The sequence below is a fragment of the Xenopus laevis genome, chromosome 9_10S, assembly GCF_017654675.1.
Source record: "Xenopus laevis strain J_2021 chromosome 9_10S, Xenopus_laevis_v10.1, whole genome shotgun sequence".
NCBI classification, from domain to species: Eukaryota; Metazoa; Chordata; class Amphibia; order Anura; family Pipidae; genus Xenopus; species Xenopus laevis.
Genome location: NC_054388.1, coordinates 42520093 through 42531255, shown reverse-complemented (window position 1 = coordinate 42531255; position 11163 = coordinate 42520093). Strand labels below are relative to the sequence as shown.

The 11163-nt window shown below is 39.6% G+C and overlaps 1 protein-coding gene across 1 annotated transcript in view; it reads right to left on the bottom strand.

Annotated features, from left to right (window-relative positions):
* Positions 1-3319: 3319 nt before the first annotated feature.
* Positions 3320-11163, bottom strand: part of map2k4.S (mitogen-activated protein kinase kinase 4 S homeolog) — a 38762-nt gene continuing 30918 nt past the window's right edge. Inside the window, exons 9-12 of the mRNA XM_041578047.1 lie at positions 7888-7965; positions 6686-6834; positions 5624-5669; positions 3320-4289 (exon numbers count right to left, since the gene is read on the bottom strand). Of these exons, the coding sequence (XP_041433981.1) occupies positions 4176-4289; positions 5624-5669; positions 6686-6834; positions 7888-7965 (387 nt within the window). The 3' untranslated portion in view covers positions 3320-4175. The remainder of the gene's footprint in view (positions 4290-5623; positions 5670-6685; positions 6835-7887; positions 7966-11163) is intronic.

The following is an 11163-nucleotide window of genomic DNA, read 5'->3' as shown; positions in this document are numbered from 1 at the left end:
TTTCGGAACTCGGAAAGCGAATGACAAGGGAGGGAATACTGGAAGCTGTGAGATCCTACTATGCTGCTTTGTTTTGAGAGAAAACTTTGGAGAGGGAAAGGATGACAGTTTACTTAGAGACGACCCCTGGGCCTGACACAAATCATTTGAAAAAAAATCATGGAGGAGGAGGTAAAGTTATGTCCTTACAAGTTTAAAAACCCATTGGTGGCCACCCCCACCCCCCTTTACAAGTTTTAAAAATACATAGGTGGTCAGGGGCTCGTAGAATTATTTTTTTTAATTGGTTGCCGAGCCCCCCCCCCCCTACACGTTAAAAATACCATTGGTGGTCAGGGCCCCTTCTTACAAGTTAAAAAAAAAAACATTGGTGGTCAGGGGCCCCATAGAAAATTACAAAAAAACATTGGTGGCCAAGTCCCCCCCCCCCTTACAAGTAAAAAAAAACATTGGTGGCCAGTGGAACTTACCTTAGGTTCTTCTTATTTGTTCTTGTCGATGGCAGATTCTTCAGTTTTCTCCTAGAGATCCTCTAGTTCAGTGATCCCCAACCAGTAGCTCATGAGCAACATGTTGCTCTCCAACCCCTTGGGTGTTGCTCTCCATGTCCTCAAAGCAGGAGCTTTTTTTTTTAATTTCTAGCTTGAAGGCAAGTTTTGGTTGTATAAAAACCAGATGCACTGCCAAACAAAGCCTCAATGTAGGTTGACAATACACATGGGGGCTACCAAATGGCCAATACGAGCACTTATATGGCACCCAAGAACATTTTTCAAGCTAGTGTTGTCCCCAACTCTTTTTGCACATCCACCCACATTGCTCCGAACAGCTACGGCTCAGTTTATTCCATCAATATTGTCGGGCTTTTGGATTCCAATAAATGTAATGTTTGTTTCATACTGGGAAGATTTTGGGATTCTTTGGCTCAGGATGAAAACAGATAACCTGGAGGCAGCATCACAGACCCAAGAAGTGTTTACTGGTGGCTGGGAGACTGCATATCTTGTGTTTCAATCTCATTAACTGTATGCAGCATATTTTGTACCAATATTTGTGTGCTAGGCATCAATAATAAAAAAAATTAACAAAACAATATAATATTAAAAATATAACATGAGACAGACTGCTGCCTGGTTGCTAAGATGAGGGAAACCATATCAGCCAGGTAGCTTATACTTCATAGCAGAAGGCAACAGAATGAAAAGTAAAATAACATTAAAAACTCATAAAGAATAAAAATAAAGCCCAACTGCAACCTTGACCCTCTAACATGCATGTTCAAACAGAAAGACCCTCTAACTTGTAAACTTCTGGTTGGTCAAAGTAAAGACCATCTAACATGCACCTTCTAACTTGCCAGTAACCCTCTGACATGAAAACTTCTGGCCAGATAAATGAAAGAGCCTCTAATGTGTAAAGGCAACTCCGTTTGTACTCATCCCTATATGTAGAACGGAGCAGGAAGCAACACCAGGCTTCCTATTGTAAAACTACTATAAAATACAGCAGAGAGGTTGATGCATTTATTTGAGCTCTTCTCTTTTGTCCCCACTAGACGGAGCAGTTATTCTGAAAAGCTTTGTGTTACAGGCAACGATCTGAGCTAGATCCAAGTATAGGAGAAGGAAGAGGAACCCCAGGAGTATTACTGCAAACAACTTTTTATTCCAGGCAGTGGTAAACACAACATTTTTTCGGGTTCAATATCCTTTATCAAGTCAACATTCACTTGATAACTGCTGGAGTTCCTCTTCCTCCTCCTATACTTGGATCTTTTGCAGCAGTTGCAGCACAGAGCAACTATTAAGGAATTGGGACGCATATCATTTGGAAAAGCTGTTCTAACCACCATTCCCCTTTTCTATTTTGAACGATCTGAGCTAAACATGGAGCAGCACACTCGCAATAATTTAGGACAATCCCTAAGCAGCCCAGACCACACTGAGCATGTGCATGGTCTTGCAGAGATGTAGAACATAGTTACACGACGGTGACCTCCTGTGGCCAACTTTGAAAGAATAAATAATTTGTTTAATTAGGCTTGTGCAGTAAGTTCATGTTTATGTTTAGTATACAAAACACAGCATTTCTAGGCTTATTCTATTTTAGTTTCCCTTTAATTCTGTAGCATATACATTACATAGACACTTTTGTGTGCACCCCTCTGTTGGGGAAGGGGTTTATGGGAATTGTAGTTTGGGTAGGGTTTCCATCCCAACCATTTCAAACTGGGCTCATACCCACGCTGCAGGTTTCAGCCCCACATTTTGCTTTTCCCATCCAGTGATGAGAGTAAGTAACCAGACACCTGTAAAATATACACACTGCAAGAATGCCAGGTGGCCACCAAACTACTAGACACATTACATCCACCATTTTTTTTTTTAAACTGAAATACATTCGTATGCAGTAGACTGCACGCAACTAAAATGGTTCCTTGCACCTGCAATGCACTTCTTTAACCAGTAGGTAGCACTACTGTTTTATTAAACTGCTACATCTCACCAGGCTGCTTCCCTGAATTCTCTCTGTCCCTCCAAAGCTTCTCCAGTAATGATGGATGGTTGGGGGGTCCAGCCCACAAACAGGAACCACATCGCTCTGGCTGTGATTCTTGTTAGTAAACCCTACAATCATATTGCACAAGTTTACAGCAAAAAGGATGATATACAAGCGGGTATTTAAATAAAAGAACAGAAACATTAAAAATAAACAGTAAAATAAATGAAAAATAGAACCCTCAAAAATAAAAAAAGTAATTAAATAGAATTTGAATTTAAAAAATCAGTAATAATAATAATAATAGTAATACAGGTATGGGAGCTGTTATCCAGAATGCTCAGGACCTGGGGCTTTCCGGATAATGGGTTTTTCTGTAATTTGGATCTTCAGACTACTAGAAAATCATTTAAACATTAATTAAACCCAATAGGCTGGTTTTGCTTAGAATAAGGATTAATGATATCTTAGTTGGGATCAAGTACAAGCTACTGTTTTATTATTACAGGGAAAAATTTGGATTGTTTGATGATAATAGAGTCTATGGGAGCCAGCCTTACTATAATTCGGAACTTTCTGGATAAGGGGTTTCCGGATAACACATCCCGTACCTGTAAAGCATTTATATTAAAAAATACCTTCTGAAATAAAAAAAAAACAGTAATAAAATAGCATTTAAATTACAAAAAAAGCCAGAACCCTCTAAAAAAATAAAAATAAAAAACCCTCTAATAAAGTACATTTCAAAAGTGATCTTGAATATTAAAATAAAACTAAACCTTTTATGTAAAAAGAACAGACATTTCTCTTATAAGCAATATTTCATCTCTTAATAGTTTAATGTGAAGATTTCATCAATGCAACATCATATTTTATTTTTTTAATGTTTGTTGTTTTTTTTTGGTAAAGAGATATTTCACTATATTTAACAGGATTCCTTACAAATTAAAAAAAAAAAAAAAAAATCCACCCACTCTCAAGAACATTAAATAACTAGAATAGCAGAACAGATCTCTTTTTTTCCTTTTCAACCATTAACCCTTCTCTGCCTGAGGGGCCAACCGATAAAAAGCGTCCAGAACAGGATCCGTCACCTGACCGCCTGGCGGAGAATCAGTTTCATCTATTGCACTTTGTGAAGGAAACCCCGCCCAAAAAAAAAAAAAAAAAAAAAGAAAATGAAATTAAAAAAAGTACTTTTTATTTTCGTTTTTTAAAAAATAATAAAAAATATATATATTTATATAATTCATATTCTTTGCCCAACTCCGGGACATGGTAACGGGTTGTACGATGGCGCCAGATCTCTCCTTTCTAATAAAGATAAAATCTGTTTACTGTTCCATGCAGCATCTAGTTTTTTTTTTTGTTTGTTTTTTTTAATTCCCCTCCCCCCCAACCCAGTTATGAATAGAGTGTGGACACGCGGCCGTTCCACTGACCCAGACAGGTGTCCCATGAGACCAGCTGTTTCTTTAAAAGGAAGGGGGGATGCGATTTACATGTGACAGTAGCACACAGACACGATGGAAGGGAAATGAAACGAACACCGATCTTATTGCACGTGGCGCTGGAGCAAGGGAGAATAGGCGATCACTGACAGTCGCGGGTTGAAATCTCTCTGCGTCTTGGTTCACTCGCAGCCCTTGTCGCTAGAAGTTCGCATGAGGGCTGTGTCAATCGACGTACATCGGGGAGCTGGGGGAAGCTGGTATCTGATCCAGGATTTTGTCAACATACCCTGCCACGTCTACTGTGCGCTCTTCGTACATCAAGATAAAGGGGTGTTTCTGCGATTGAAAAAAAATAAAATAACGAAAAAAAAAAAACACCAAGGCAGTTTTAAATTTAAATTCGGATAGTCTTTATTAAGAGATTACAGATTCTCTGCTTGCGCTCATCTTCAGAAACGGCAACAGGGCGATGATCCATCTTGCGGTGCTTGATTTCTTCTCCCTGGTTATCGCCTATACAAGGCAGAGAGGAGAAATCGAGTGCCGCACGATGGATCGTCGCCGTTTCTGAAGAGGAGCGCAAGCAGAGAATCGGTGAGTAATTTCTTAATAAAGACTTTGCAAATTTAAAGTTAAAACGGCCTTGGTGGGTTTTTTTTTAGGTAAGTAGAAACTAATTTGTTTTTTAAATAACAAAATATGTTACTGGTCCTTTAAAGGCTCAGTAACATCAAAAAATGTAAGTGTTTTAAAGTAATAAAAATATAATGCAGTGTTGCCCTGCACTAATAAAACTGCTGTGTTTGCTTCAGAAACACTACTATTGTTTATATAAATAAAGCTGCTGTGTAGCAATGGGGGAGAACAGGCTCAGGTTGCACAGCAGATACTGTAAGCTCTGTAGAACATAATGGTGTTATCTGTTATCCACTATTTAACCTGTGCCATATAACCTTTTTTCAATTTCCGCCATTGCTACACAGCAGCTTGTTTATATGAACTATAGTAGTGTTTCTAAAGCAAACAGATCAATTTTACCAGCGCAGGGCAACACTACATGATATTTTCATGACTTTAAAAACCTTTTATTTTTCGGTGTTACTGTTCCTTTAAAGCCCTGCCATTTAGACGGCTGTAGATGAAAATTCTTCGAAGCTTAGCAGAGACTTAAGTGTCTTGTGGTCTCTTGGTAACAATTTAACGTGTAGCGAGCGGCTCAGAGAATCTTCATTATTGACTCATTGACTTAATTAGAGCTCTAGTTAGCAGAAAGACGCTAGAAGAAAGAGAATGGTTAATAAAACAGAGAGGGCTACACTCAGGGACCACTAGCAAAATGCTGTGTGTTAGGAGACTGGTGGGAATAAGGGGACATGATGTGGGGTCTTCGCTCTTAGCAACCAGATAACATTGCAGCAAATCCTACTACCATTTAGGCATTATTATCAGATTGCAAATGATATACCTGTATTTGTTATACTCTACTGTCCTGAGTCTTTGACCTTTCTCTGCTGCTGGAAAAATTTGGGGTGCACGACTATAACTGGATTTATTGAGGCTGGTTGGCTGCAGTAGGACTGCTTAAAAGTCAAGTTCTGATTGGTTGGTGTGGGCTATGCGGTTAGTTGGGTGTGATCGCAGGTCATGGATACCAAAATATTCTCACTTACCAAAAGTTCTTTGTATTTTGGTCTTTTTGACTCGTCCTTGGTAAGGCTGGAACAATACAAAAATACAGTTATTAACATCTCAGAATGGGGGTGGGGGGAACCCCATTTAGTTGTAGCAGAATGAGGAAGTCTGTGATTCTTTACGGTCACTGTACTGCAAGGGCTGTTGAAAGACGTACTACAGCAATATGGGCAAGAGTGGAGTAACACCAGCAACCAGATTGAGTCTTTAATTCCGGCCTAATCCTTTCATGATTAAAAAGAAAACACTTACAGCTATTGGATCTACCATTTGAAAACCCATTATGTATAAAACTCCAAAATAATATCTTATTAAATCAAACATGAGGGGCCCAAACCAGTGGCTTAAGGGCCCCAGACAGAAGTTCAAACCATTAAATATTATTGCTTTACTTTATTGCTGTGGTAATGCAGTAGAAAGAAGACTAATGTGCCATACATCCCACAGCCAGCAGGTGGCAGCATTAACTCCATTAATAAATGTACAAAAGGAAGCTATTTTCTGCCACTCGCCAGCCGGTAGCATAATCAAAGCTTCAACTAACTCTATGTGATGCCCTTTAATCAATTCACTGTTCGTTCTCCTTAAAGTGATACTGACACTAAAAAGCTAATTTTCAAAACATGAATGTACATTAAAAGTTACCTATAGGTCATGTTTTGCAGATCCCTTTGTCAGTAATTGTTACTTGAAGTTCCTAAATCTGACTGTTTTGTAATCCTGACCTTCTTAACCTGTCAGAGTTTCTAATGCTAATGGACCATTGCTGCACAAATATGGCAGCCCCCTCACAGAGGAACATTGGGGATTGGATAGGTAATGTAAAAGCATTGGGAAAATACTTTATGGCAACATTTTACATATATGATTGATGTTAAAATGTGTTTAATTTTAGTGTCAGTATCTCTTAAAGGTTTATCTGTGCCACACGAATCCTAGCATTGCCCCAGAACTTAACTGACCTTATTGCCCTGGGGTGACAAGTGTTCCCATCCCCGGCTTTAAGCTTTTAACCCGCCAAATGCCTTTACAGAACTTACCACTGATTCACGAAACTGATGAAGCTCGGGGAGAACTGCCTCTCTTCTGAATTGCTCAGCTGAGGGGGGTCGCCTTTCACAACCTGCGTCAGCTGATCAAATACACTGTTCCACTTGGGGTAAGGAAACCGGCCCGTGGCCAACTCATACTGGGGATACGGAGAGAAAGCAGCATTTACTATATACTATATAAATCTCGTTTAATACAAAATTGATAAGTGACCCATTATAAACACCCTTAAAGTTGTCAGCTCAATCATTTAATTCCACCACTGTTCAACTGCAAATTTAAAGGGATACTGTCATGTGAAAAAAATTTTTTTTCAAAATGAATCAGTTAATAGTGCTGCTCCAGCAGAATTCTGCACTGAAATCCAATTCTCAAAAGAGCAAACAGGTTTTTTTACATTCAATTTTGAAATCTGACATGGGGCTAGACATATTGCCAATTTCGCAGCTGCCCCAAGTCATGTGACTTGTGCTCTGATAAACTTCAATCACTCTTTACTGCTGTACTGCAAGTTGGAGTGATATCCCCCCTCCCTTTTCCCCCCCAGTAGCCAAACAAAAGAACAATAGGAAGGTAACCCGATAACAGCTCCCTAACACAAGATAACAGCTGTCTGGTAGATCTAAGAAAAACACTCAATAGTAAAAACCCATGTCCCACTGAGACACATTCAGTTACATTGAGAAGGAAAAACAGCAGCCTGCCAGAAAGCATTTCTCTCCTAAAGTGCAGGCACAAGTCACATGACCAAGGGCAGCTGGGAAATTGACAAAATGTCTAGCCCCATGTCAGATTTCAAAATTGAATATAAAAAAATCTGTTTGCTCTTTTGAGAAATCGATTTCAGTGCAGAATTCTGCTGGAGTAGCACTATTAACTGATGCGTTTTGAAAAAAAATATGTTTTCCGATGACAGGATCCCTTTAATCAGTAATCGGCTGTGGTACGTTAGCTTAGATACCAGTGCAGCTGACTGGTAACCAGCTATGCAGCATATGGATTTCAATGTGGCTTTTATTTAAAGGGATCGCAAACTAAACAACAGCCATTAAATGACCAACCAGAAGTTTGCCTTTATTATTCAATTGGCAGCAAATCAGTGAAAGCTAACTGCTCATTGGCAGCTCTGGGTGATAAAGCAGCGCATGTTTTACTGTATATATTTTGTGTAATTCAGGTTGTAGAGACTCACTAGCGTGATCCCGAGGCTCCACACGTCTGACCGGACGTCATATCCTTGTCTGGACGCACTTGGGTCTATCCTTTCTGGCTGTAAAACATAAAAAAAGAGAAATGTCATCACACTGAGCCAATAAGAATACAGTATGCCACCACACACAGACGCACCTACAATTTCTGGGAATTGTAGTTCACCAACAGCTGAATTAACACACAGTTGCGGTCAGAATAATAGCAGTCAGACATCACTAACCTAATGACTCACTGTTAATGGTAGAAATTCTATTTTTACATAGAAAATAATTTACTAGTAGATGTAGTAGAGTAATAGAAAACCAACAGTGATGACATGCATGCTGCTGATTCTGTGTAATTGAATCATTAATTGAGGCTTGTTCCAAATAATAGCAGTGTTCAAAACAATAATAGCTTGTTCCAAACAATAGCAGTGTTAAGTTCAATTAGTGAGGTCATTCAATGTGAAAAAAAGGTGTCAATTACAGCCCTTATTAAAGGAGCAAATGTTGTGCATGCTGGTTATAATGCATTTCTCTCTGATAATCTGAGTAAAATGGCTCATCCAAACATTGTTCAGAAGAACATATAAAAACATACAAAGAAAATGATAGGCTGCTCAGTTAAAATGATCGAAAATGCTTTAAAATGGCAACCAAAACTTGAAAAAATGTGGAGGAAAATGGAAAACACCATTCGAATGGATAGAGGAATAACCAAAATGGCAAAGACTAAGCCCTAGAAATATCAAAGAAGGATTGTACTAATGTGAGTTACAATAAGAAGACACCTATGTGAAGCCAAGCTATCAGCAAGAAGCCCGCGCAAAGACCCATTGTTGAAAAAAAAAAAAAAGACGTGCTGAAGAGCTTACAATCAGCCAAAGAACACATTGACTGCCTTAAAGAGAAATGGCACAACATTTTGTTGACTGATGAAAGCAAGATTGTTCTTTTGGGGTCTAGAGGCCACAGACCGTTTGTCAGATGACCCCCAAACACTAAATTCAAGTCACAGTACAGTGTGAAGACAGTGAAACATGGCGGCACAAGCATCATGATATGGGGATGTTTCTCATACTGTGGTGTTGGGTCTATTTATCACATACCAGGGACCATGGATCAGTTTCAATACATCAAATACTTGAAGAGGTCATGTTGCCTTATGCTGAAGAGGAAATTCCCTTGAAATGGGAGTTTCAACAAGACAACGACCCCCAAACACACCAGTAAATGAGCAACATCTTGGTTCCAGACCAACAAGAATGATGTTATGGAGTGGCCAGCCCAATCCCTGGACCTTAATCCAGTAGAAAACTTGTGGGGTGACATCAAAAATGCTGTTTCTGAGGCAAAAGCAAGAAATGCAGAAGAATTGTGGAATGTAACAGGTGCCAGAAGTTGGTGGACTCCATACAACACAGATGTGCAGCGGATCTCAGAAACACTGATTATACAACTAAATATTAGTTCAGTGATTCAAAGGAAAGCAAAATATTTAAATATTTTTCAGTTTATACAGTGAATGTTTGAGTTGCCAAGAAGAATGCAGACACTGCTCTTTTTTGGAACAGCCTAATATTCCCTTTTCTTCACTTTCTGTAAAGGAATAAAACAAATGTGATCAATTTTTCTTGGAATAGAATGTGTAGTGTTTTTCTAATGCATTGGCATGTATGGAAATAAAAGCTATTATAAGGATTTTGAGCTTTAGTCATACTGCTATGATTCTGAACACAGCTGTATATAGGGCATGCTAGGAGCTTTAGTCTAGATCTCGAGGGTGGGTGCCATAAAGGGGTACATGGGGTACTGCAGTCGGGGACTCTAAGAGGAAACATAATTAACATGTTGTGAAAGATCAGGAGCTTGTGAGTGGGGTTTGCCTGGATGTTGGAATAACTTAGGGTGGCTGGGGGAGATACTTGCTGAAGGGTTCACTAACCAGGGGGTGCAGATGACCAGTGCGCCAATAATTGGGGTCTTCTGGAGAGACGGCCCAGCTAAGTATGGAGCCACTTGATTACTGGCAGTGGAACTTAGATCCATGTTGTTTGCTTCCACAACTGTAACTGAAACCTCTTGGGGGGCGCAATGGGGAAATTGCATAGAGGGTTTAGATCGACTTGATGCTTTTAAGCGTTCAAGTGAACATGGGCAGAGGTCAGGCAGTTGAGGGCCCCATGATAAACCGAGACAAATAGAAGATTTTTTAATAACTTCGGGGTTCTTTGCCTTCATTAAATGTGTTGTACCATGTGACCCCATACAAACAGAATGATGCCTTCATTATCCTAACAGCACCAGATCAGCAAAGCACAGCAACCAATCAGCAGGCAGCTTTCACTATTTTAACTGTGTGGATTGCAATGGGTTAATAGAATGGTGCTAACTATGCCCATGTTAGTACATATCCCCAGTAACAGGAGGGAGCAGTAGGTCTTTGCTGAGAAAGGTTACGACCATGCCAACCCTTTCGCTGGGGTGACTAATCCTGTAGTAAAATCCTCAGTTACGTCAGGGCAGTTGAAATATGCACAGGCTTGTTTCTCTACTGAGTCAACCTTGGCCAGTGTCCAACAAGAAGCCGCAGAAAGATCTCACTCCTTTTGTATTTCCTTAAAATGCAGAGTGTGCAGTAGAGAGAAAGCAGGAGGGGTGGGATGTATAAATAACTGGCTTTATTTTGGGGAAGGCAGCGAAGAAATATGCACGACCAGCACTCTCTGTTGTTATGTCAACCTTGCCTTTAAAGGAACAGTAACACCAAATAATTGAAGTGTTTTAAAATATTGTGTACGGTTGCCCAGCACTGGTAAAACTGGTGTGCTTGCTTCAGAAAGACTACTATAGTTCATATAAACAAGCTGCTGTGTAGCGATGGGTGCAGCCATTCAAAGATGAAAAAGGAGAAAAGGCACAGGATACACAGCAAATAAAAGATGAGCTCTGTAGTATACAACGGGATTCTTCAGAAATCTACTGTGCTTGAATGGCTGCCCCCATGGCTACACAGCAGCTGGTTTATATAAACTATAGTAGTGTTTCTATAGCAAGCAAATCAGTTTTACCAGTGAAGGACAACAGTACATTATACGGTCGTTCCTTTAAAACACTTTCATTTTTTGTTGTTACTGTTCCTTTAACTGGTGCAGATGCCATGTAACGAGTCAAGAGGGAAATATAAACCCACATGAGCATTAACCCCCCTTAACCCCCTTCAGCCAGGAATGCAATTTGCAGTTATACTTTTTATGGGCACAAATGATCTTGTC